This window comes from Andrena cerasifolii, chromosome 4 (assembly GCF_050908995.1).
Source record: "Andrena cerasifolii isolate SP2316 chromosome 4, iyAndCera1_principal, whole genome shotgun sequence".
NCBI classification, from domain to species: Eukaryota; Metazoa; Arthropoda; class Insecta; order Hymenoptera; family Andrenidae; genus Andrena; species Andrena cerasifolii.
In genome coordinates this window covers 6,096,893-6,124,521 of record NC_135121.1, presented here as the reverse complement: position 1 = coordinate 6,124,521, position 27,629 = coordinate 6,096,893, and the positions used below count along the sequence as shown (strand labels likewise).

The following is a 27,629-nucleotide window of genomic DNA, read 5'->3' as shown; positions in this document are numbered from 1 at the left end:
CTAAATTCTAAATAAAATGTTTTGTGTGATGAACACTTTTAACGACGAAGTAGAACAGAAAAGGTGGAATTGGAATGATATGCATGGGGGGAAGGGGGGAGGGTGCAAATTCTACGCTTGCCCTAGGCACTGTTTACACTAAATGCGCCACTGAATACGAAATGTCATATTTTTAAATTTTATTACTCTTGGGGGAGGGGGGGCGATCGCCCCTATCGCCCCCCTCTGGATCCGCCCCTGGCGAAACAGTTCCCGTACACCAGCCACGAAATATATCTTGCTGGAAATTTGGAAAAATATCAACCGCGGTTATATGCAAAAATTCCTAAAATTATCTGATCAAATGCGAACTCGTATGATCCACCAAAAATGAAAAGGGCGGTTTAACATATTTCAAAAACTATTATCATCGCGAATATTTGGTTTAGAAATATACGCGAAACAATAGAATCGAAGGTATCAATAGGTGATAAAAGGGAAACTTGACAAACACGAATGCCAATATAACGAATTTTCATTGTATCAAAATATGCAAGTCGAACGCGAAAATAAAGATCACTATCTGCTAGTCATATTAATGTTTTATCGTATTTAGATAATATTTTTAATGTCGTGAATTATTAGGTAAAATACAAAATAAGATCGTTTATACACACTCGTTTCAGAAAAATCACGTGTAATTACGTGTGAATGCGTTATACATACTGCAATCGAATGATAACATGCTCGCGTGAGCACGTAACCTATACGCTACGCGAAATTAATTACACTATCATTATGAGATGAAAAACGAATAAGCTGTTTTTTCCTCAGCTTTTAAAATACTTGATATACATGTTTTTGTCGATTCAAATTAATTACAGGAACACGTTCAATTAGTAGATAATTTTACGTTTACCTCACGCCGCGGCAACGAATAGTAAAAAATTGTTTTAAATGATACAAGATGTCACGCTGCTAGCAAGAATGACAAAGCTTCCCCGCAACTCGTTTTCCAATTAGCCCCGATATATTTATCGAAAAATCAATTGAAAAAAGAAGCATAACGCCATTTTCCGACGGATCCATTTTTACTGGAAGTTCAGTTTACCCCAGCAAATATTCTGTTAAGTAAGGTACACGTCCCAAACAAGAACAAAGCAAACGTAGCAGGAAATAGGAAATTTAAATACAAAAATAAACATTTAAAAGGATAAAGGTGAACGCACCTTCTTATGCCCGTTCTCGTAGCGTCTCCTCAGTGCACACACAGTTACAGCCACATAATGCAGGCTTAAAGCTCGAACAACTTCACGAATTTTTTCTATGAATCTTTAAGGTTATCACGAATTAATCTCACTTGCAATTACATTTGTAATGGAACTTATGCAGAAATCCGGATCTCAGGCGTACGTGTATCTTACAAGCTAGCGTCTCGAACAAGCTTGCTCCGCCATTGGCGTTGTTAGTTCACAGAATTAACGCTAGGAGGTGCTTGAGCTAGAATAAACGGAGCTGTACTTATTTCGAATTTTTAAAACTCGATGGAAACCGCACACAGCAGGAGGAACGGACAGAAAAAATAACGACACTTTATAACTGGGATCACATTAAGAATATATAATTTATAGCACTACGGCGTTTGTTACTACAAGTTACAGACGTTTATCGATAGATACGTTCCCATAAAAATATCAATATTTACAATTTGTACAGCACTTAAAACTAAGACTTCGTCACTACTTATAGTATTAATATCAGTAACGAACATCAGTAACTACAGTAACGTGTATGCGATAACAAAGTTTTTCAATTAAACTTCTCCTAGAAACAGATGCATACCTAAATCTGTTTCACATACATTCATTTCTTTATTCTTGCTCCACTCCATTCTTACCGGTCGTTCGGAAAGCGATTAAATCCTGTGTACACAAATTTTGATGCATTTAGGAATATGTACTTGGTAACGGTTTTCTTCTTTTTTATTTATCTTGAATTGAACATCACTGCACGATGTAAGACAACATTTCTGGTCAGTGTCATTTGGCAGTGGCTTTTTGATAATGGAACTCCTGGATTTATTAAGATTTCCGTTGATTATTATCGAGTAGTTTCCGAGAGATCTGCAACGCCATCTACTGGTGTAACACATACAATTCTACGGAGGATGTTATACGCGTTTCACAGGATAACACTGGAATCACAAGTTAAATTCGTTTTAAGATTTATTGACGAGGAAGTATTGTAAAAGAATATATTTAATTATTAGCTTAATCTATAAATTATTTAACTTATTTTGTACAAATAAGATTTACTCACGGTTTTATCTTACTTGGCTGTACGGGAAACCCTTGGTTAATTAATAACGGTAATATTATTTGGGTTAGAGATCAGAATCATTAGGTTGATTTGGTGGACGAAAAGATCGCGAGAATGGGAGTCCACCATTTTCTTTCTAACTACACCTGCGTTACTTGCGTCACCGTGTGATTTGTGCCCATATTTCCGTTGTTTTCCATAAGTATCTGTTTTCCAATGGTCTTGGGGATTGTCCAGCTTTTGCAGAAAAGCTCGTTAAACGTTTTTCTGAATTGCCTGCTCATTGTGCAGTATAGAATGAAATTTATGGCGGAATTCACAAGGGTCAACATATCGATAACGTCACCTGAAAAGTAATAAACGGTTATCAGTTTTTAATTAGATTCGTGAGTGATGAAGCACCAATAAATCAATCTTTTCTCGGATATCGGAATTCTTTTCCCAAAGAATTTCATTTATTTTAAATACGTAAATTTACATTACAATTGTGATATACCCTAAACGAATTTCATTTCATTAACATTCTTTGTATAATTAAAACGTTAAATAATTGTTGACATCAATGTTATATAAAATGTTCTAATTTTAAATATTTTGATATTCGTAAATAAATTAAAGTAATCTATATATACATTTTTCTGAAATATTTCGTAATATATATATATAATATTTTGATATTCGTAAATAAAATAAAGTAATCTATATATACATTTTTCTGAAATATTTCGTAATATATATATATATATATATATATATATATATATATATATATATATATATAGTCAGTCAGGACTTCTTATTTTATATATATCAACGCCTAGCTCGAACCGTTTAACTTAGGAACGTGAAATTTGGAAGGTGCATTGTTTTCGTGACGTAGATGCCCACTAAGGAAGGACTTTTAGAAATTCCGTCCCCAGGGGGGTGAAAAGGGGTAAAATGTATTTTCTCGGATTCCTTACTATCTTTTAGGCCCGATTAGATATAAACTTGGTTCTTACTCACAAAGATTGCCCACACAAACGCCTAAAAAACAATTTCAGGATTTTGCGCTAATCAACCCGTAAGGGGATCAAAAGGGATAAACTGCTTTTTCACAGACTTCTCAATATCTCTTCGACCCGATTAGATATCAACTTGGTTTCTACTTACAAAGCTTACCTACACAAATCCATAAAACCCAATTCCTGGATTTCACCCTAATCAACCCCTAAGGGAATAGAAAGGGGTAAAATGTGTTTTCATGGACTTCTCAATATCTCTTAGGCCCGATTAGATATCAACTTGGTTTTTACATACAAAGGTTTCCCACAGAAATCCCTAAAAATCAATTTCAGGATTTGCGCTAATCAACCCCTAAGGGGGTGGAAAGGGGTAAACTGTGTTTTCATGGAGTCCTTAATATCTCTAAGGCCCGAAGCGAAGCGTGGAGTATTTTGCTAGTACGTAATATGAATCTTGTTACCAGTCAAAATATAAATCTATGACTATTAAAATGCTATCAAATACCATACTGTACTACACAGTACGTTTCACAACACGTACACATAAATTGGGAGATGACTTTGCTGCAAGAAGTTAATTTAATAAATTGCAAACCGGGGTCCTATTTCTTTGTGTTTGATCTTGTCCCTGAGTTACGAACATTTCTTCTGTTTCTATAATTCTCGTTTCAAACTGTGCTAGCGTAACTAATTCGACAGCTAACTAATTAACCACTAATGGACTGGACTTGTATTGAAACGCAAGGTGGTATATACCTCCTTTGAACACTTCCTTTGAGAATAGATTTCTATGAGAACGCTACCTACGCTAGTGTCCTTTATAACCAGAATTGCTGAAGCAGAAAACCGCCTGTAATACGAGAACACAGCCAGATAGAACAAACATTTGAATAAATTTTTTTCATTATTCCTGTCCATTTAAATCGTTGCCAAAGTTATGCCGTATGTTAGGAAACACCCTTTATAATTGTTAGGAAAAGTAAATATAAGTGCATCGAGAAATGCTATCATATTCTTGAAGGCTAAATAATTAGTGTACCTTGAAAATGGTTACTGCTAAGCACATTTCTGTATTGCCTTTGCTTTCAATTTTCCTCCTGACTGCAATGGGCTTTTAGCTGTGATACAATAGTCTATACAGCTTTTGTATTAAAGTGTCGATAACTCTACTCTATAAAAGCGGAAAATCAATTGTCGCGAAAAATTTCGTCCCCATACAGAGCGTACGTTATTTTCCTCTTTTTCGATTGAGTTTCGGGCCCACGAGGTAACTGAAGCGACAGAAATGCAAGCTATAGTTACAATCGTATAATTTATTGAGGAATATTGCAGTCTTTCTTTCCAATTTGACATGTAATCGATTTTAATTGAACGTGAATGGGATCGTTGAGAAACGCAAACTGAAGTACAAAGAACCGTACGAGTAAATTAGTCTATTTAATATTTATTCATTCATCAAATCGTACATACCAACACGATATCTTTTATACAGTAACTGAAAATTCAGAAATTGTTTTCAGTGTTCCAACCTTTGTTTACTGTCCAGCAAGCAGATTTTTAATTAAATTCGCAGAAGTATTGTGACAATTTTTTCGATTAGAAATGGCCGATAAATAGGAGCAAAAGTCATGGCGCAAAATTGATGTATGTACAGGGGTGGATTTGGGCAGAGGCTAATTGTAAGTAGGCTGCTGTCTAGGGCGTCAAATTTGGGAGAGCGGTTAATTTTGGGGAGTGATAAATTTTGGGAAACGGCAAATTTTGGGCAGTGGCGAATTTGGGGGGGGGGGGCGACAAATTTTGGAGAGCATCAGATTTTGAGAAGCGCCGAGGGGCGCCACAGTTTGAGAGACGGCAAACTTGGGGGAGCGACAAATTTTGGGGAGTGGCGAATTTTGGAAAGCGGCGAGGGACGTCAAATTTTGAGGAGCGACAAATTTTGGAGAGCATCAGATGTTGACAAGCGGCGAGGGGCGCCACAGTTTGAGAGGCGGCAAACTTGGGGGAGTGAAAAATTTTGTGGAGTGGCGAACTTTGGAGAGCGACAAATTTTGGGGAGCATCAAATTTTGGAAAGCGGCGAGAGACGTCAAATTTTGAGGAGCGACAAATTTTGGGGAGCATCCAATTTTCAGAAGCGGCGAGAGGCGCCACATTTTGAGGAGCGACAAACTTGGGGGAGCACAAATTTTGGGGAGCATCAAATTTAGGGGACCGGCAAATTTTTGGGATCATCAAATTTTGGAGAGCGACAAATTTTGAGAGGCGACAATTTTTGGGGAACAATAAACGTTGGGGAGCGAAAATTTTGGGAAGCGGCAAATTTTGGGCAGTGGCGAATTTTGGGGAGTGGCGAATCTGGGGGAGCGACAAATTTTGGAGAGCATCCAACTTTGAGCGAAATAAATTGGAAAAGGTTTAAACACGGAGGCTTGATACAGCTTTAACAAAAATTCACCTTTTTTCATGTAGCGAATTAGTAATGACTCAGATGTGAGTTACCATATTGAATTAATTTTGAAATTGTCTCGACTGTGTCAAATTAAAATATTTGATGATATTTCACGGAAAGGGCGGCAGACGCTTGTTAGCATAGTCTCGCCAAATCTTCAAATCCACCCCTGGGTATGTACATACATATAATGGACGCATGAAGAAAACTAATATATAGGTAATACAATAAAAATAAATTTTAATATGGACCATATATAATTATCTAGAAATATTAAGAAATAATTAGATTAGAACAAATATTTACATTTACATGAAACGCAAGTCAATTATTTCGATATGTAATCCGCTTATTTATGAATGAAATTAATTTTCGCAAATAACGATGGATATAGATAATGCGACATGATTTCCCAGATGTTGTTAAAGCAACATAAACCGAAATATGTGTCCGAAATTGGACTGTCCAAGACCGACAGAATATTTTGAGTAAAATGTGATCGTAATTAGTGAAGTTTAGAATCTTTTTGGACTCATTAAAAATTGTCACTGTATTAAATAGCCCCTAAGATTAATTGTTAATGTTAATCTTAATCGACCCAATTGTATGCTGACTGCTAATAAAAATAATCTAGTGGATTTCAATATTAAAATCTACCTTATGTTCAAAATTTTCATTCCGTTGGTATCTCTTTACAGATGGTATGGTTGTTTCCGTACACCATGTTTATATTTATGTTTACACTTTGAGTGCCAAAGCAAGGTTTGCCGAAGTACCGTTTCGAGTCTATTAAGTATGCCTTTTCGAGTGGTTGCTCCTGCCAGGAAATATTTGTCTAGCTCACCCCGCGCTTTGAACATGAAAATTAAGCTTCTACATTTCCTATTAGATCTTCGCGGGAGTAGGTACTACCGTTAAGCAACTGAGCTTTCTCTAATAAAAATGTGTCCAAACAGGATATTATTCGAACTAATTTTAATATAAGGGAGAATAGGGGAATTGTGAAGGCGGAGTAAACCCGAACACCGCGATATTTGCTGTTTTCGCTTGTCCTGTCCTCCTGTGATATTATTACATGATGTAATTAGCTATGTTTACCTAGTACCAAGGAAACTGCCACAACGGAAAGCTGTGCGCAACATCGAAGATAAGGGTCTTCAAATGTTTTCGTAGCCTTTCCTATAATTTGACGCTCGAGTATTTTGAGTCTATAGTGCATTAAAACTATACTACCCAACAAAGTATAATTTTTTCGTAGTTCAGTTACTTAATTCTAAATAAAATCGCGGCATCACTTTGTATATATACATGTTCGTATTTGTTATATTTGAAATTTCTTAACTTCTGTCCATTTAGGGTAATTACGAACAGCGTGTACAGGGTCAGCATTTTATCTTGCAACCCGCGCTCGCGCGAACAGTGTAATGTGGCAACAGCGCCTCACGGACGCATTCCACTACAACCACGCACCGGCCCGGCGTTCGGAGCGCTGCTAGCGACCGCTGGACAGCGGTGATGCCCGAGCTTCGAGAATTTTAGGATCGTCTCTTCCAGATTATTGTAATGAGGTTTAAAAAAAAACAATGTCGACTGGTCTCGTACCAGTTTGAATTTAAAAAATTTTAGCTACCACAGGGTTGACCGCGGCGCTATACACCTGCAGCGAGAGATTTTTTGGCACCTGCGTGTAAAAGCCACAATAATGGCGCATCTAAAATGTTAAAACTGTTACGTGCGTAACGAATGGCCAGATCAGGGAAAGTTTTAGTAAGCAAACCCAGATGTAGTTCCGAATGTTGGCCGTGCATTTTGGCAAACAACTAAGGCGGAGACCTCCCTTGAGCTCGACGCGCTCATCTGGCGAGGGACTAGGCAGTAACCCTTGGGCACAAGAGCAGTCCTCGAAATCGTGAAGCCCAAGGATTTTCAAGGTCTACGCTGTAATGTCTTTCCGCCGATGCCAATGTCTGGACTTCGTCAGCAATGCACTTTGGATCGTGTGTATATTTGGGCTTTCCCTCCATCTTGGCCATTCGAGGGTAGAGGGTGAAAACCTCTCTACCCAGCATTTTAAAAGGAAGAGTTTTTCGGCGCGGAGCGTCAGTTGATAGTCTGGTCTCAAACAAGAAAGTTCACACGTATAATCTAATTATTCGTGCTACCGAAGTCCCTATCCCAGTGGTAAATGACTTAATTGTCTTGACACAAAAAGAGCGACACCATTTTATTAATAAATAATTTTATAAACAGAATCTAACTGTTGTAATTCGTAACAAAACATTCATACACAAAAATTCTAGAAAAAATTCAAACATCGCTGCAATCAAAGACGCGTCCCATTAGCTACCCCTTACGTCCGATCTATGCATGCACTGCGTTAAGAATAAATTTATAAAAAAGAAAACCGGAACATTAGACTCCGAGGTCTGAAAAACTAGCAAATAATTCGATAAAAATTTAATTTCTCAATTTATGAAAGTAATGATACAGAAACAACTAGCCTATTGTTTATCAACACCATGCATTTTAAAAAGAGCATTAAATACAGTATCAAATAAACAGTTTCCAAAAGCTTTTCACAATAATTATGGTTAAAAAATTGATAAAAGAAAAATTAAGTAAACGTAAAATATGTTAAATTATCCATCATTAAGAGGCAGTAATTTTTCCCCAATTTTCGGCGCAAATTGCATTCCGATATCTTTTATAATTCAAAAGTTATACGAAAAAGGCCCCAAATTCTTCAACCCGGGCCGGAAAATTCCCAATAGCTCTTTGCGACGTTAATTTGAAAAAGCCAAGGCATCACTGCTGTCCAGCGGTCGGTGGCAGCTCGCCGAACGCCGGGCCGGTGCATAGTTGTAGTGGAATGCGTCCGTGAGGCGCTGTTGCCATTTCACGTGTTCGCGCGAGCGCGGGTTGCAAGATAAAGTGCTGACCCTCTATGAGGTTATTACGGAGGATGGCCTTTACCCTCTTCTCTTAACATTTCGAAGTTTTTAATGTGTCCAGTACCTCGGAATTATATTAGGAAGAATATACGTACATATTCGTTGAAAGATCTTGAGGTACCCGTGAAAGAGGTTAGAGATAAAAGACTTTCAATTCGTCAGGCAGCAAATAAATATTCAATGCCACGAGCAACCAAACTTCGATCGAACAAGAAGAAAGACTGTGCCAGACCCACAGCGTGGAAGAAAACCAGTGTTTAGTAAAGATCAAGAGATCTTTAAGCAACCGTTCGCATTTACCCCACTAGCTACGGGTAATTGCGAACAGAAAGAGTTTTGTTTTCCTTTCAAAAATTGATTCGTTTATTAAAGTACATATAATTCTGTGTGTTGCCTTTGTAGATAATTAACCAACGTTCATTTATTTATAAAGTAAATCTGATTAGAGTCAATACAGTTGTTTCAATTTAACTTTTCCCTCAAGTGTTCGTAATTCCCCTATCCTCCCCTACATTAACAACTAGTTTGTTCGTTATGTGTGATTAAGAATAGCCTCAGTGACGTCGACTTTAGACTCATTTTCATCAGGAAAAGCTCGCCAAACCAGCAGTGACACCCTCGCGGAAATCTAATGGAGAATATGGAAATTTAAATTTTCATTAGTAGACGACTTCGCCCCACCCTCGGTTACCGGGTGAGTGTATGACAGGGTCGCTGAAGCATACGAGGGACAAAGAGCGACATACGAGCTCCCGTTGTTTTCAAAGCAAAAATTCGGGGACTCTCGGACAGTATCAATGCTTTGTAGAATATATCGGTGTAAAAACACGCGGAAGCCAAGCGACGGTTGGAAAATTCTCTTGAAAGCACGTTGTTGTCACTCAGTGTCATTTTGACACAAGTCTGAACGTTCGCCTTGCGAAGTCCCCTGTATCGTAAGCCAAAAGTCAACTCGGCCTGCCTGAAAGGATTAATATTACGCATTCATAACGGCGAGGAAACAAAGGGCGTCGCGCTCCTAAGTATGACATTGCTTGCGATGCAACATGTCTCTATTCTTATGTAAATTGCAACAATTGCGCGGCATTGTTTACTTCGAATCGTTCAGTGCACAACGTTCGCCGTTCCGGCGATTTTATTTAAGGAGTTATTTCCACAGCATAAGATGTCCTTAAATTGTGGTGCAACCAGGAAAAAATCTGTTTTAATAATCTGTTTTAATAGTCTTAATTTAAAATTTGTTTATGCAAAACTTAGCCACCGCGAAACTTAGCTTGGAAAGTTGATCGATCAAATAGGGTGAAGGACCCAATTACTGACACCTAACCAATTACTGTCACCTTAAGCTATTTTACTTAAAATAACGAATAAATAAACGTTGTAAAGTCATACGCAAAAAGAATTCTGTAACTCAACCTATAATCTATACTATAGATTATATAATATAGTTTATTTATTCGTTATTTTAAGTAAAATAGCTTAAGGAGGTTCGATACCTCACTTGCGGGGCAGGCAGCGACAGGGGTAAGCCTGTGCTTATACGTGGGAGCTCTGCAGTGATACCAATCTTAGATAAAAAAAAATTATGTAGACACAAATGTTGTTTACATGTCTATTCCTAATACAATTATTACTACATATTTTGTTTTCGAATTCAATTAAACAAAAAGTATGTTTAATGCAGTTAGAAATATAATATTTTCATTAAAAGTAGCGTAAAATATGCGAGCGAAATGCGGCAACGTCGCTTTGCGTCCATCTTTTTTTCTCCTTCCACTTTACACTTGTGGCGTCCCTTTGCGCGTTCGTACTGGTTCGCAACAAATTACTAAGTACATGTTTACAGCTTGGTAGTGTTTTTACAAATTTTTACTGTATCCTTTGTACAAGTATACACTGTATAGATGACTACCTGGCGTACAGCGTTGCCACGTTTCAAACAGTTCCTTCAGGCAGTTCCAAAAATACGAGCACATTGCTGTCTATTTATTCAATTATCTAATAAACCGTACGGTAAATGTCCAATTTTTTTTTTTTTAGAATTTCATAGGAATACTTAAGCTTTTCATTGCAACATTTTTTAGGACTTTCTCACTATTTTTAAGGACTCTGTGTAACATTTTATAGAAATTTTATCGCTTCTCCCATAACAGCCTGTGTATAAGAGCGCAACTTTGATTTCAATTTTTTCATAAACCGTGCAGTCAATCGACTTGAAATTTTAACACAATGCGGCCTACACTTTGGACATTAGATCAAAAAAAATTTCAAAGATTTCTCATTATTTTTGCTCCGGTATCGAACCTCCTTAAGGCGACAGTAATTGGTTAGGTGTCAGTAATTGGGCCCTTTACCCTATGGACCCCCATTAACATTCGAACATCGTAATAAGTTCACCTCTACAATCTACAACTATTCCGTTGTATGTAATTGAACTAATAAAAACAACAGTGTAAATCTTTTGTACTACATTCAATTTCTTTCAAGTGTAGTATGCTGTTTTATAACAGATCTCATTGTCAAACGAAATCAAATGTAATTTTATATTACCAAACTGTTTGGATAGTTCGTAAAAATTAATGGCTTCTACACTTTTTTTACATTAAAGGCAGTTTTATACCTTTTGTACTAAGCGAGCGTTTCAAAGGCGCAGGTGCAAAGAGAGGGAGAAAAAAGGAGTGAAAGAGGGAGAAAGGGGATAGAGAGGGGGAGAGTGGTGACCAGCGAGACGGCAGAGTGGGGTGGATAAGTACAGCCAGATGAGACAGACGGCTCGCGATAATAAAAGCGGTAAATCCTTAATCGCAGTTATACTATTGCTAAGCCCTCTGGTCTTCCTTCGATTGCTACACTTAGTAGGGGAGAGGTGCTATAAAAGGGACAGGCTTTAAATGGGATAAATCAAACTGCCAAAATTCTACACGCATTAGATACACATACAAGTTTTTTTTTCGTATTTGAGGCAACACTATTTAGTGCCTGTTCATTTTACGTAAACTTCACGGCTATCTCACTCGCAACAGGTCAGTAATCCGCGGCTGATGCTTTTTTGATATAAAAGGAAAAGTTTCTTTAGTTTTCTGAGCGGTTTGTGAGATAAAGTTATGCATATGCTAACAAGGAGGGTATCCCATATGATTTGGAGGACCGAAAAATAAGAAACAGGTGTTTTTTTATTTTGGCCTGTTTGCGTGTTTAGGGGGTGGAACTACCCCTCAAAGTTAAATGAGTTTCAGGTGTTCGTCTCTGATTGCTTTGGTTTTTGAATATGTTTCAGAGGACAGACAAATAAGAAAGAGGTGTTTTTTTATTTTGGCCCGTTTGCATGTTTGGGGGGTGGAACCACCCCTCAAAGTTATAAGATTTTTAGTTGTTTGTCTCCGATTGCGTTGGCCAAAAACCAAAGCAATCGGAGGATGGCACCACGTATTCTCATGTAATTTGAGGGGTGGTTTCACCCCCTAAACATGCAAACAGACCAAAATAAAAAGACACGTGTTTCTTATATTTCGGTCCTCTAAAACATATCCAAAAATCAAAGCATTCGGAGACTGACTCCTGAAAATCTTATAACTTTGGGGGTGGTTTCACCCCCTAAATATGAAAACGGGCCGCTGTAAAAAAACAAGTATATCTTACTTTTCGGTTCTCTAAGGGGCGGTCCTTAAATTACGTAAGGGTAATTTTGGCGAATTCTTACCCCCTCCCTCCCCCAGTATAAGAATTCGTAAGATTTGATATTCCAACCCCCTGCTTACGTAATATTTTTTACATTTAACTTTTTCAGTTATGAAAATCCTTTTAAAGGTTTATATAATTCGTTTAATTCGGTTTCGGGAAATTTAAACTAAAACTACTTTTCTGGAACATCAATGATAGAATTTGTATTTATTGAAAATTACGTTAAAAAATATTACGTAAGATGCTACCTGACTCCCCTCTCCCTTGTAAGGAAACGTCAGAAACGTCAGAAATTCAATGTATATGTTACTGTAAAAGCTCGGATATCTTAAGATTTACCAACAAACGTTGGTAAAAGCTCGAAATAATGTTTCCCAGTGGAGAGTGTGGCACACCGTTGGAAAGCTTATGAGTAGGGAAGTCCAATAAGGGTGGTCACGGCTACCGTAATCGTCCCATTTAGAAATTATAGATTAAAAAATGTAGACCCGGCATTGACACGATCAGAGTTTTTTGTTATTAAATATTTAAGAAACAACGAACGATGGTTAACACCTTTCGAGAGTTACCTAGGATGATTACCTTGACTACACCAACATCAACTGATAAGAGCCCGAAGAAAAATGTTTTCCTTGAAATTCTAAATTTCACCATAAACTATTTGTACCTAAATCTTAGGTTTTAATTTCCCAGTCGGAACATTATTTTGGAGTTTTACCAACTTTGATTGATGAACCTTAGGTTTTACATTCGGGCTTTTACGGTAACATCTATACTATTATATAAAATTGAAGTTGCATACTTTGAAATGCGGTTTCTCAGTAAATATAAACTCTACGCACAATTGTGTTACCTCACTTTGTTCGTCTTGGCGAGAGGAAGGTTCTAACGTTTTTGTTTTTTTAAAATACTGATTTTTAAATAACAGTAGTTCGGGACGCGACCGCCAGGTGGCGACCGGGCGAGCGTTTCTCGCTTGCGAAATAGCACCGCGGCGGGAATAAGTGGCCGAGGGCTCTCGAGTTTACATATTGCAGATTGCAGTTCATGAATTAGTCGCGCTAATATTTTGGGCGAAGCCGAGAAGCGGGATGCTAGTATACATATAAATACCTCTATTTACATGGCATTATCAAATCACTTTGGATAGTTTTCTGACAGTACCATCATTTTTGTATGAAATTAACTCCACTTGTACTACGATTAATATAAAAAAGTCTTTTTATTAAATTGTTTAATATCCAGTCCCTTTTATTTACACTAAACAGTAGACACATCTTGTTTATATTAGGGATGCATATACAGGGTGTCCTAAAACTCACTGCATTTTGGTGAAATGGAAATATATAACTTAATATCGTAAGGGAACACAGTGCATAGTTGTTCTGGAATTTAAAAAAATAGTCTATGGGGTTAATTAGTTCTGGAAGCTGCAGAAGCTTTAACAATTTCTCTCGACATCACTGTATCCTTTTGAACACCACTTGAACCAACAATCTCCTCGATACTGCAGTCATTCAGCAAATTCCAATTATTCGCGAGCACCTCTACATTTAACCTCACGTGATTTCATCATCAATCGGATTTTGTGAAATCAGAGTCGTACGGCAGTAGTATTTAGAATGCATCAGATTCTTGAAATCGCATTAGGGAGGCACTTCAGAAAATAATTCCTGAAATTCCTGCTTTGCTTCACGATTCAGTTGAATAGCAACATTAGCAATTGGAAAGGCATAGTAGATACTGCGAATTCAAAGTTTCGAAGCATATGTAAATGCCTCCCGATATAATACTCGTGTTTTGCATAGCCACACTAATAAAACAGTATTTAAAGTTACCCTGTTTCCCCAAAACACGTGGCGACTTCTGTACGCCCACTCCATATCGAACAGTGCATAAAGAAATATAAACAAAAATTTGATTCGTCCAATGTCAATTTCCCAATTCGAAACTGTCTTGAATTACTACCAGCTGGGCATCTATCGCTTTTAGTCTATAGAATGGCCGGCAAGAAATTGATTGATTGAATATTCGAAAGCTCGCAGGTTTTGTCATACTGACCTAACATCACGTAACAAGTCTGGAAGAACCCTTGTCCCAGGAGGACGCTGAGAAGTCCTAGGACTCCTTGCGGCAATTCGGTCAGTAGAAAAAGCAGCAAGACCGCCAGCAACATCATTGTGGTTCGATCGGTTTGCCTCTCCTTGTCCGCCCTTCTAGAGCCCTTCTTCCTCTCGACATTCTCCTCGCGGGCATTCGTCAACTTCTGTCGTCGCCGTTTTGCCTCTAACAGGACTTGAAGCAACTTTAAGCTGACGATCGTCAAGACCACGCAGGGGAGAAGCTTTATGACGACACTGTAGATCCAGAAATTTAGCTCGTTCAGAATGCTGTGATTCTCCGTCAACCGGACGAAGTAGAGGGTCGTGTTTACCGTCTTTCCGAACGACGAATCTAAGAACAGGCGATTTTCACCGACCGATTAAACTGGGGCCACAGAACACATTTAATTAGAACGAACGACCTCATTAGGGGTCGTCCTTAAATTACGTAAGGCTTTTTCAGGGGAGAGGGGGCTCTCGAATTTCTTACGCTATCTTACAAAGGGAGTCAGGTAGTGTCTTACGTAATATTTTTTAACCTAATTTTCCATATGCTTAGTGTAATAAACGATGCTTCATCGCGCACACGAAACTAAGTTAAATGAATTTTAATATATACACCTTTAGAAGGATTTTAATAACTGAAAAAATATTATGTAAGAAAGGGAGGGAGGGGGTTGAAATATAAAATCTTACAAATTCTTATACTGAGGTAGGCAAGGCGTAAGCAATCGCCAAATTACCTTCACGCAATTTAAGAACGGCCTCTTACTGAATCTGTAACAGTGTGGTCGATTTGAAATTAATATACGGGGTGGCTCGTTATTGGTGGTTAGCATAAAATGAGATGATACAAATGTGGCTTCGTTTTTGGCAACAATTTAATTGGATGTTCGTTAAGTACGTATGCATCTGACAATTTAATTGTAAGAGTTGGAAAAACGCAAAAGCAAGTATAGTAGTATAGTGCGTCTGCGCGCTATAGTGACTTAGGTGTGAGGTCACTCAGCGGGGTCTTAACCGAAACCCAGTTGGGTACGGGCCGCTAAACATGCCCCCCCCTACTACCTCTTGCAGGACTGTGTTTAGGGAAGACCAGGACAAAACCGGGGCCCTATTGTGCTCCCGGGGCTATTGTCATCACATATTAAATACAAATACAGTAGTAAAGCTAGTTGACGTCTTTTAATAATGATAAACCGTATCTGCAATTTCTTTTTTATTTTATTAAAATCGAAGTTGTAACACTTAATCTTTAAGGCCCCGTGTTTGCCCTGGTCTTCCCTAAATACAGTCCTGCAAGAGGTAGTAGGGGGGCATGTTTAGCGGCCCCGGTTAGGACCCCGCTCAGTGACCTCACACCTAAGTCACTATAGCTCGTAGAGGCACTATGCAGGGTGAGCGTTTTATCTCGCAACCCGCGCGCGCGCGAACAGGTAAAATGGCAACAGCGCCTCACGGACGCATTCCACTACAATCATGCACCAGCCCGGCGTTCGGAGAGCTGCTAGCGACCGCTGGACAGCGGTGATGCCCGAGCTTCGAGAATTTTAGGATGGTCTCTTCCAAATTAACATCGCAAAGAGCTATTGGGAATTTCCCGGCCCAGGTAATCGAGCCGCGCGCTCCGCTTTTATGATCGGTTTACCCCTCGCACCCCAGATTATTGTAACGAGGTTTGAAAATAATTTCGACTGATCTCGTACCCGTCTCAATTTAAAAAATTTTAGCTACGACAGGGTTGACCGCGGCGCTATACCCCTGCACGGAGTATACTGATCTGCTGATTGGTTGCCGCGATTTGGAGCAAAAGCGGAAGTAAACAGAGAAAGAAACTGTAAAAAGGAAGGTGACAGAAATACTGATAGAAAGAGACAGAAATACTAACAGAAAAAGAGAGAGAAATACTGATAGAAAGAGGATAGATAAACGTTTAGGTTATGTTATTTCCGGTTTCGCTCCAAAATGGCGGCGGTTATACCGATCACTCCCTAGAAGATCACTAGTGCGGAGAGATTTGTTGCCACCTGCGTGTAAAAGCCACAACAATGGCGCATCGTTCCAAAAAATGACATTATCGGAAGCCGGTATTGGCGTGGCGTTGAGTAGCTTAAATATTCAGACATAAAAATTTTACAAAAAAAATTAAAACACCGCTACAATCAAAGACACGTCCCATTAGCTACCCCTTACTTCTGATCTAGGTATGCACTGTATTAAGGATAAAATCATAAAAAAGAAAACCAGAACAATAGATACTGAGGTCTGCGGAACTAACACATAATTGAATAAAAATTTAATTTCTCAATTTCTGAAAGTGTTGATACAGAAACAACTAGCCTATTTTTTATCAACACCGCGAATTTTAAAAACAGTATTAAATACAGTATCACATAAACAGTTTGCAAAAGCTTCTTACAACAGTTATGGTTAAAAAATTGATAGAAAAAATTAGGTAAATGTAAAATATGTTAAATTATCCATCATTAAGGGGGAGTAATTTTTTCTCTTCTTGCGGCGCAAATTGCATTCCAATATCTTTTATGGTTCAAAAGTTATACGAAAAAGGCCCCAAATTTTTCAACCCGGGCCGGGAAATTCCTAATAGCTCTTTGCGACGTTAATTTGAAAGAGATCATCCCAAAATTCTCGAAGCTCGGGCATCTCTGCTGTCCAGGGGTCGCTGGCACCTCTCCGAACGCCGGGTCGGTGCGCGGTTGTAGTGGAATGCGTCCGTGAGGCGCTGTTGCCATTTTACGTGTTCGCGCGAGCGCGGGTTGCAAGATAAAACGCTGACCCTGTATGTCGATCAGTCTCCTTGTCATCAGGTGCTAACTACTTCTCCTGCCCCGGTTTGTCGAGAATCCCAAATCTTTCTCGATAATCCGGGGAAGACTGTATAGGATTCTCCTGCAAAGATAAGCCGAAATTGTGGGGTGACATTTTTTCCTAGATCTGATCCTGATGTAATTTCAAGCACGTCTACTCGACAGATTTTCAAACTCAATTTTCTCGAAATTAAAGCCCCGCCCGAAAAAAGATACTCTGCAATTTCGACTCGTATTTGCATCAGGATTTATCTCATTCCCAGCCGTACCATGCTTATTGCCGCAATCTGTCAATTCTCGTGGCTAGGTGCACGTATGAATAATTAATAATGGATACTCATTTTTCATAGTAGTTTTTTCTGGAAACGTAACTCTAAAGCAAAAAAGGTTACTTTACATATTTCATTTGTTCTTTCAAGTTGAACCATCTCATTAATAACGAATCACCCGGTATATTATAGATATATTAAAGGTCCTATTATTTTTTTAGTAAGGGCCAATTCTAAGTGCATCGCGAACGTTTGCAAAGAAATTGCACTGAAAATGCATAACAGTTCGGCAAAGCTGGAACTAACAAAAATTATTTAATTGGCACAGTTAACTGTAATAGAATGCCAATTATTGAAACACCGTTTAACCGAATGTGTGATCATCCACAAGATGAGAAATTAATTTTCAATACGCCGAATTCAAATTAATTATATTATTATTGTTTCATATAAACTGGAAGCAGCTGACTGCATAATGTCGAGAAGTTAATATATTATTTTTTTATTATTCTAGTTACTTAATTAATTCTCCTGCTTTTCTCGTTATTCATTTATTCATTGAAGAAACAAGCAGAAGGAAGTAAATGATCACCTTGATGTTTACAATTAGATATTTCTCTGAGTTTAATTATAAAAACGAGAACAAAATACATTCTATTCATTATTTTTATTATTATTCTATTTATATTTTCCTAAAATCCTCTTCCTATGAATTAGCATTCTTATTGTTAGTTATACAGGGGAATTTAACTTTTCTCATTATTTATCGATAGATTTGTATTTTATCTCAAGGTTAGTAAACTAAATTTTCCAATTAAATTGATAAATAAAATTTTCCAATTGCTTGATTGCCGTTTTCTGTAATTAGTTCGGAGAATTGGAGTTCCAGAAGTTTTCTTCCTATGAATTAGCATTCTTATTGTTACTTATACAGGAGAATTTAACTTTTCTCAATATTTATCGATAGATTTGTATTTTATCTCGAGGTTAGTAAACTAAATTTTCAAATTAAATTAAAAAATAAATTTTCCAATTGCTTGATTGCCGTTTTCTGTAATTAGTTCGGAGAATCGGAGTTCCAGAAATTTTCTTCCTACGAATTAGCATTCTTATTATTAGTTATACAGGAGAATTGAACTTTCCTCAATATTTATCGATAGATTTGTATTTTGTCTCAAGGTTAGTAAACTAAATTTTCCAATTAAATTGATAAATCAATTTTCCAATTGCCTGATTGCCGTTTTCTGTAATTAGTTCGGAGAATCGGAGTTCCAGAAGTTTTCGCCGCGCGGATCGGGGAACTCGTACCTAAGTTGCGAGTCGTAACTGTATAGCAGATGAATCAATTAATACTACGCGTAATATTTCCACGCACAAAGTTTGCAGGATCTCAAAGTTCTCTCGGCATTAAAAGATGTTAGAACTAAGAGATGAAAAGATAATCACAGAGATCTTACTGTATCACGAGTTCCAGAAGTTTGTTAATTAAAACTTTTAAAACGTTTCCAACGCTAGAAAATTTCAGCCGTCGCGATAGAAGCGTACGAATATTTTAAATTATTTCCAATTATCATAATGCAACTTCGAAACATCCCGCGCATTAATAATCTCACTGATATGCGGAGAGGCGAGCTGCGTCAGCAATTAGTAAAACAGTTCTGACAACTACCGCAATTAAATGTTTATAAAACAAAATTGTTCCGTTAGCCGGCTGATACTAACAATTAAAAATTTGCAATTCGTATTGCCGTTCGGAATTTTTGCATCGCTAAGGGGCCTCTGCGTCGCGCGAAACTATTCCGATCGCCATAAACTGTTTCTTATTAGTTTCATTATTAAACAGACCGCCCCACAGTGGTCTGGAATTAAGAATTTGGTGGCATTTGTCTATAGCTTTTAACCTATATAAATTATCGAAACGAAATTTGCGCCAAAAAATAGGAAAAAATCGTCCCGTTCTAATGATGCGTAACTTAATAATTTTTACATTTATTTATTTATTCTTTTTTCAATTTTTTTAAGTTTAATTGTTATAAAAAAATTTAATAGCTGTTTAATTGGTACTTTATTTAATACTGTTTTCAGTGGTTTAAGTCGCATGTTGAGAAAACTTTTCGTTTCCAAGTTATAAGGAAAGTCAAATAGTGGAGGAAAGTAGTGAAAATTGCTTGTTTTTAAATTAAAGAGCAGTGCGATGAAATGGCATGTTTTATTAGTAATTAATGTAAATAATCCGTTAAAAACATAATGCAGAATGCAGTATGGTAAATTTTCGAGATTTTTTACTTTAAGGGAGGATATCATTAAAGTCCCAAAAAGGCCCAGATTCTACCAAATTGAAATACTTTCAGCATATCTTCCTCATTTCCAACTTCGTCCAACTTTTCAAATGATTACAGTTTAAAGCCGTGCAGAAATTATAGAACACGGATTACCTCCAATTGGACAACTCTCTGAAGAGGCACAGGAAACACGTCACAAAGATTTTTAAAAAATGTAGAAATAGGAATACGAGAAAAATGTCAAGAAAATCAACGAATGAAGATATACGTCACAAACTTCTGTCAACATCCGAACCATATATATCAGCAATCCGAATAAAATCATTTAATAAAAAGAAAAAAAAATCTAGATCCTAAAACTGACGAATTAATATGTAAATAACAGGAAAGATAAATGGTATTCGACAAATGCATGAATTGTCACTAAATTTTTCGACCTGGACCTCTTTGTTCTCCCAACTACTTTCCTTATATCTTGGAAACGAAAAGTTTTCTCAACATGCGACTTAAACCACTGAAAAGAGTATTAAAAAAAATACTAATTAAACAGCTATTAAATTTTTTTATAACAATTAACTTAAAAAAATTGAAAAAAGAATAAATAAATAAATGTAAAAATTATTAACTTATACATCATTAGATTTTTTCCTATTTTTTGGCGCAAACTTCGTATCGATAATTTACATAGGTTAAAAGCTATACACAAATGCCACGAAATTCTTGATTCCAGACCACTGTGCGCCCGCAGCGTTGTAACATATAACAGTAACGATACGAAGAGGTCTGCAACGCGAATAAACGATTACTTACCGATGGACCTTTCGTTTCGATCGTGCACGCTCATCCCATTGGAATCCAGCAACTCTACTTCTTCTTTCACTTCCGTGGTGATGTACAATGGTACGCAGAGCACGGGACAGGCAACGTACGCAATAACAATCGCAAAAATAGTCCTTCTGTAACTGCACCACTCTCTGTTTTTCTGCGGCCTCGCCACAGCCACGTACCTCCACACGGCAAGTATCAAAGTCAAGCAAATGGAAATAGTGTGGCAAACCTGTGTGACAAACGACGGGAATCCCATGAATCTCGTTTTGCACATCTCTGCTGCTACCTCCTCTTCGGCTAGCCGGGAAATCTCTGCCGAAGCTTGCTTGTTTGTATCTTCGTTTGCTTTTTTATTCTCTTCACTGCGAAACATCGTGAGATGTTCGACAGTGAGTTAACAGCGCTGGCGAACGAGCGCACGCCGCGCGCGCTCCTCTTTTTCTTTTCCTTTTTTATTTCACCCAAATTGCTCTGTAACCGCGCAGAGCTTTACGAGCCTCGTACAAATTTAGCTACTTTTGTCGGAGCAAATTGGCCCGGGTGTTTTTGCTCGCGCGAAAAGAAAACAGAATTACAGGGGAATCGGGGTGGGCTGAAATCCATTTCTTACGTTAGTTGAACGCCATTTAGCCTTTAATTAAAGAAGAAGAGTGATCCAGTATGTTGGATTGATTGCTTTCCAAACATCTGGGTCAATCCTCGTCAAACAAAAGAAGGAAACGAGGGCCCGCGAAGAATGCAATGACACGTAAATACCAAACCCATTTCGTAGGTCAAGAACACAGCCGTTCTTCTTCTTTTTTTTAATTTATCATATCCTTGGGTATTTGAAAAAAAAATTATATAGATGTATAGCTGAATCGTAGAATGATATTACTTAATTTTTTCAACAGTTTCTTCTTTTAATTCGGTCGTTAGATTGCACTGAAAAAACATCTCCACCGTTCCTAACTTTGAGCTGTTTAGCTAGGGGGGTCACATTTTTTTTTTAAGAAACTAGCGTTTCGAATAATCTGAAATTTGGACCATGTTCTTATACGTCTTTGAGGAAGTTGTAGTTTTTTTTATATTAAATTCTAACCGTAAATATAGGAGTTATGCATGATGGACCATCGCGCCGCTGTTGTCCGCTGGTGTGCACGATATTTCTGTAACCACTGAACCGATCACCTTCAAATTTTGCCTGTCCTTCCAACAAACATTACTTTATCCTTTGACGAACCAGGGTACCGATAAGTTATATACTTCCTTGATTACATAAGAAAATTCGCGCGAAATTGTATAGCAAAAGTTACAGTTTCACACCTTTCAATTCGAAAACGTTCCACACTCCTAAAAAAATTGCTGTATTTTCTTCTGGCTAACCAAATTGTAGCTGCATATGTGTACAGTGAAACGCCGTTTGATTTTTCTGTTTTCGATTACCAGGAAGATAAATATCATGCGCACCAGCGGGCGACGAATTTTGCGCGGCGCGTTGGTCGATCACGTATAACTCCTATATTTGTGGTTCAAAATTCATTAAAAAAAAACTATTACCTCCTCAAAGATGCATCAAAGTATGGTCCAAATTTCAGACGAATCAAAGCGCTGGTTTCTTAAAAAAAAAATCCCCAATTTCGCTACGCTTTTAGCCCAAGGAGTAGGATGCACCCCTTAATAGAATCCTCAAAGCGGGGCGGAATAAATCGCCGTTGACTCTCGAGATAAGTGAAGGACACACGTTACCTGTGCGAAGATCGAATGGGAGAGGACGAATATTGCCCATCCGTAAGTGAAGGTGTCTCTCCTGGATCGGCTGTACAGGTACATGTGAAACGAATAAGGAATGTAATCGATCATCACGAGTAAATCTGCGACGGCCAACCCCGTTAAAATTATATTCGTCGGTGATCGCATCTCCCGCCGGGTCAGCACAAGGATGTTCAAAATGTTCGCGATCGAGCCGAAGATGCAAACGAACAGGGAGATCCAGCCGTGCAGTTTCAAGAAATGCGAGTGGAAAGTCGATAGATCGCAGACAGAGTTGTTCGATGAAACGTTAGACTCCATGGCTGCGTTTCGAATCTGCTTCTTCCTTTTGCTTTCCCTCCTCTTGATATTATTCGATCTCCCGACTAAAATTTGTTTATCAAATATTTCAGCGCGAATCCATGACTTCCAAGCGAACGTTTCCCGTGGTTAAATGAAGGAACCCAAAATCTGCACCCTCTAAACAGATTTTTCGAAATCTTTCCAATTTTCTTGGCGGAGCGAAATGTTTCCTCAGTAAACAAGCCTTGCTCGCTGGCCCCGAGCCGCTGCTTCTTGACGTTGTCTTGACGTTTTAAATAAAACTCTGCTGGAAATTATTAAACAATGCTCGTTCGATCAGGAAGATCGTCTTCTTCGACTACTCCCTCAGTCCGGGAAAATTCATCGCACGTTCGTCTTGAATTTTGCTGGAGGAAATTCTTCTTACTCTGTTGTCGATTCCTCGAAAGCACGTCGTTCTAAATGAGTTACTTCAGCCCATAGAACCTCGTAAGGAGTAGGTAATTCCTTATTCCAGGCGATGTGTTGCGGAGCAGGGCAAAGATGAGATTCTGAAGGTTCGTCGATCTCATCGGGAATGATTCTTTTCAATTTACTCGAGGCGTCCGAAGAACGCCACCTATTCGCGCGATATCAATTTGTTTTACAAGGAGTCCTTAACGTCTTATTTATGTTAATAATTTTTTCCTTTATCAATACAAATTACCGTTACGAATTTTAATTGAACGACAGCTTGATTTCTTTTGTTATGTAAAATAGTTATCCTGTGGTTCACATGTATTACTGCATCGTTGGTAAGAGTTAGGCAGTTTTTAATTAGTCCTTTGTTTCTAATAGCAAATTCGAAGTAATGGGTGCCGGGAATCGAATGGCGGACACTGTAATTAATTTAATTTGGTTTATATAGTTGATTATTACTTCGCAATCGATTAGATGTTTAAAGGTGCTCGAACTCGGCGATAGCCACACTACGAAACGCAACAAGCGTACAGGAGGATGAAGAGACGGCGCCTAGCGCCACAAGAACGACGTCCGAGTGCTGCGACATCCGCCGAGCTTATGCCGCCGCGACGCGACGCGACGCTATCCGTGTGCAGCCGCCCCGAAATTTAACGCAGACGCAGATCATTCCGCTCCACCCCCACACCCTTACGCTTACTCACTGTTTCTCTCTGATCTCCCGTTTATCGTTTTATTCATCTATATAATAATTTATTCATTGATGTTCCATTTGAGTTTAGTGTTCCTACTAACTCGGTACTCATTTCACTGCTTATACAGGCCGCTTCAAAACTGCAGGCAGAAGCTTCGGTGATTAGCAGAACTCGCGGGGGAATATTGAATGTGGCCTAGTCAACCTGGAATCACAAAGTGATCATTTTTTTAAGAACATGGGTTTTGGAGAATGATTGATATTTTGACAATTTTAGCGCGTCGACAGATGATGATCGCGGAATGAATATGTCGCGCCGGCGAGGACCCAGTTCGTGATCAGTTTAGGAAAATAAACTAAATTGTAAGCTTATTATGATGCAGATTTATTCTAACAAATTACTAAATAATTATGAAGTATTTTGAAATTTATGCGCAAAATTTGATAGCTTATGGTAAAACGTGCGAAGGTGATCGGAAACTGCTCCCTTTGCATTTTTCACTTTCAAAGTTACATTATAAAATAATTATTATTATGTGTGCACTTTAAAAAAAAAAATTAAAGATAAAACATAGATTCACTGAAATAAAAAAAAATTTAAATTTGGTTGTTTTCCCTTTACACGTTTAAAAACCCGCGGTAGTTACGTGATCAGGAACTGGGTCCTTGACGGTATATTGTTTAGAGATTCGAATCATGTACAATGGAATTTTTTTAAATTAATATAAATCTGTACTAGGGCCGTTGCGAATATTCGAGTATTCTAAGTATTCGAATAAATAGGAGTATTCGAATTTGAGGTTCAAATATTCGAATACCAGAGAATTCGAATTTGAGGTTCAAATATTCGAATACCAGAGAATTCGAATTTGAGGTTCAAATATTCGAATACCAGAGAATTCGAATTTGAGATTTGAAAATTTGAATAACAGAGAATTCGAAAGTTTGAGTGTCAAACAATTCGAATTTAAGATTCGAATATTCGAATAATTAGGAGTATTCCAATATTGGGGGTGATCAGATTTCTGATTGAATTATTTGTTTTTAAAACGGTGAATTTGAAATTTTAATGATCTTCGTTAAATTTATAAATTTTTAAACGAAAACAACCATCAGTTATTATTATTAGTATTATTATTCTAATTATTTTACAATAGTTATTCGAACCAATTATTGAAACATTTAAATATTCGAATATTCGAATATTCGAAGACATTATTCGAATATTCGAAGACATTATTCGAATATTCGAAGACATTATTCGAATATTCGAATATTCGAAGACATTATTCGTATTCGAATTATTCGACCTTATTCGAATCTCCGAATATTCGAAGACATTATTCGTATTCGAATTATTCGACATTATTTGAATCTCCGAATATTCGAAGACATTATTCGTATGCGAATTATTCGACATTATTCGTATTCGAATTATTCGACATTATTCCTATTCGAATTATTCGACATTATTCGAATCCCCGAATATTCAAAGACATTATTCGTATTCGAATGATTCGAATATCCGAATATTCAAAGACATTATTCGTTTTCGAATTATTCGAATATCCGAATATTCGAAGACATTATTCGTATTCGAAGAATACTCAATGACATTATTGGTATTTGAATTATTCGATTACCACAAACTGTGGGAACATTGGCATGTGTTTGGAACAGTTTGCTATATAATATAAAAATTGACATCTCTACAATTGCTTTCAGAATCCTATCATAACATTGCATCTTTTGTGAATGTACTACCAGTGTGAAAATACGTAAAATTCTTTTCCTTTTCCTTTTTAATAGATATTAAGTATATGCCAATTTTACCCCACCCTGCCAATGTTCCCCCAGTTTACGGTACTAGAATATTTTCAGGTCTAATCTGTACTTATTGTTGCTCTTACCTGCAGACTCTTCCTGGGTTTTTCCTTTTTTTTTGCATTAGCATAAAAGCGCTTCTTGTGCTTATTCGAATGCAAACACGAGGAATATTCAGATTATACAGGGTGTCCCATTTATAATGGCCATGTAAATTATTTTCGCTGCTATTGAAAATAAGAAAAAATTATTATAAGAGTGATATCGGTAGCTCGATGGAACCGAATATCTCAACACTTGTAGAATGGAAATACAAAAGGGGCTAATAAGAAGGGTGTCATAAGCCATAAGCGTCGGATTCCCAATTTGGTTCAAATTTTAGCGTACGACACATATAATTTAATAATCTGTTTAACGCGCAAGGCGGACTACTTAGAAACTTCTGACAAAATCGAGTTCAGTGCTTCGATTTTTCCAGATCTTGATAATTCTAGGTTCCGGAGATTATCTTTTATTCGGAGTGGTAGGCAAATGTCACACCACCGATTTCACGCTTCACTGAATTTTATGTGTTTCAGCGCTCGAGGATAGGGGGCCGGGAATACAACGTAGCAGTGGCCATTAAGAAGTGAAAAATGTCAAGTTCCGCATTTCTCATCGGATTTTCACGGACACCAATCGGTTCCTTGTGCTTTCCTGATGGACATCATACCAAACCCGACATAATTTGGGCTATAATTAACAAAATTACATACAGCCGACTTCGTTAAAAATATTTTGATAGTACCCTAACCTATAAACCTATGAAAAAAAATTCAGAGTTTTTGAAATGGCCGAGGAGACCTAATCCCTAAAAGTCTGCAGTTTTTATTTTATTGCAAGTAGAATAAGTTTAAAATTGTATAATACTTTCTTAGCTCTCAATTTGTTTATAGTTTATAGAATTTGTTGCCTTGAAAACAGCCAGCATAAAAAGCAAAATTTTTCAGCAATGAGACTACAAACTTTCTCCTCATTTTTTATACAGTATTATAGTTATTAATTAACTAATGGTAAGAAAGCGAAGAAAATTCACGAAGAACCTTATTGAACCCGAAAGTGTGGAAGAATTTCCATAGCAAGAGGATAGTCTTAATCAACAAAATGGTAAATTAAGGAATAGCTGTGTATATTATAATACCTGAATTGTAATAACTCTACCAATTAGCGTATGCAGCACACAGGTGCATAAAATAAAAAGCAATTAGGTATTATGAGAATAAAAATGAATACTCATAAATTTTCAAATTAAACATTTTTCGTTATATTTCTTCTTGTCTTAAACCCCACACCAATATCAACTGTAATTTAATTTAGGTAGGTTAATCAAGAGTACCTTTTAGCAAAGTAATCATAACAAGGGTTACCCCTTGCCGTGATAGGGGCTCTCTATTAAACTGCATTCCTTCGGCCAGAGAAATTCTTATGCATTATTTAAAACTCCATACTTTAAAGTGTTTTCTTGTTCCAAGCCTTTCTCAATTTCTTCTTGAATGCCCTAAATGCTAAAGCTCTGGAGGATGAAATTGTAAAGGTGAATTCCCCACAGCGCGTGACACGATTGTGTCACGGTATGCAGCTTCGTCCATAATGTATTGTATTTTTTTGTTTTTCCTGTTAAACGGGATGGGGCGTTTCAAAGCCTATCCGCTTTATATTGCCCAACGAACTTATTTTAGTCCTTTTATCTTCTTTTTCCTCCTCTCACTTCCTTCGGGTCCCAGCAGCAGCGCCGCACCGGGAGAAAAGGTAACTAATGGTGGTGGTCACCCATCTTTGCACAGTACTCGCCCCGTGATACTTAACTTCGGTGATCTAACGAAAACCGGTGTCTCCATCACGGCTACGGCTGCTGACGTCCATAATGTATTGCTTTATTTTAGAA

General features: G+C 37.6%; 1 protein-coding gene and 2 long non-coding RNA genes across 4 annotated transcripts in view; 2 read left to right on the top strand and 1 right to left on the bottom strand.

Moving 5' to 3' along the window:
* Positions 1-26,511, top strand: part of LOC143367759 (uncharacterized) — a 38,316-nt gene extending 11,805 nt beyond the window's left edge. The window contains exon 5 of the long non-coding RNA XR_013085089.1: positions 26,284-26,511. This is a non-coding gene — a long non-coding RNA (uncharacterized LOC143367759). The remainder of the gene's footprint in view (positions 1-26,283) is intronic.
* LOC143367769 (uncharacterized) overlaps positions 1-27,629 on the top strand; it is a 231,249-nt gene that overhangs the window by 76,045 nt on the left and 127,575 nt on the right. The gene's annotated exons all lie outside the window — the stretch shown is intronic.
* Positions 1,542-23,832, bottom strand: LOC143367732 (G-protein coupled receptor dmsr-1). 2 transcript variants are annotated; one of them, XM_076809863.1, is made up of 5 exons: positions 22,423-23,832; positions 20,677-20,923; positions 14,447-14,839; positions 2,445-2,644; positions 1,542-2,173 (listed from the first exon to the last, which is right to left on the bottom strand). In XM_076809863.1, the coding sequence occupies exons 1-5, from the start codon at positions 22,744-22,746 to the stop codon at positions 2,150-2,152; spliced, it is 1,188 nt and encodes a 395-aa protein (XP_076665978.1). In that variant the 5' UTR covers positions 22,747-23,832; the 3' UTR covers positions 1,542-2,149. The 2 variants fall into 2 exon arrangements, 1 of the variants encoding a protein (XP_076665978.1); XR_013085083.1 differs by having other exon boundaries at positions 1,543-2,173; positions 2,299-2,644; positions 22,423-23,831.

Excerpts from the sequence above, each read along its gene's own strand:
- LOC143367732 (XM_076809863.1), bottom strand. The coding sequence starts at position 22,746 with ATGGAGTCTAACGTTTCATCGAACAACTCTGTCTGCGATCTATCGACT. Across the intron at positions 14,840-20,676 it reads TCGAAACGAAAGGTCCATCG|ATTCGTCGTTCGGAAAGACG; the intron begins GTAAGTAATCGT and ends GCCTGTTCTTAG. Across the intron at positions 2,645-14,446 it reads GACTTGTTACGTGATGTTAG|GTGACGTTATCGATATGTTG; the intron begins GTCAGTATGACA and ends ATTACTTTTCAG.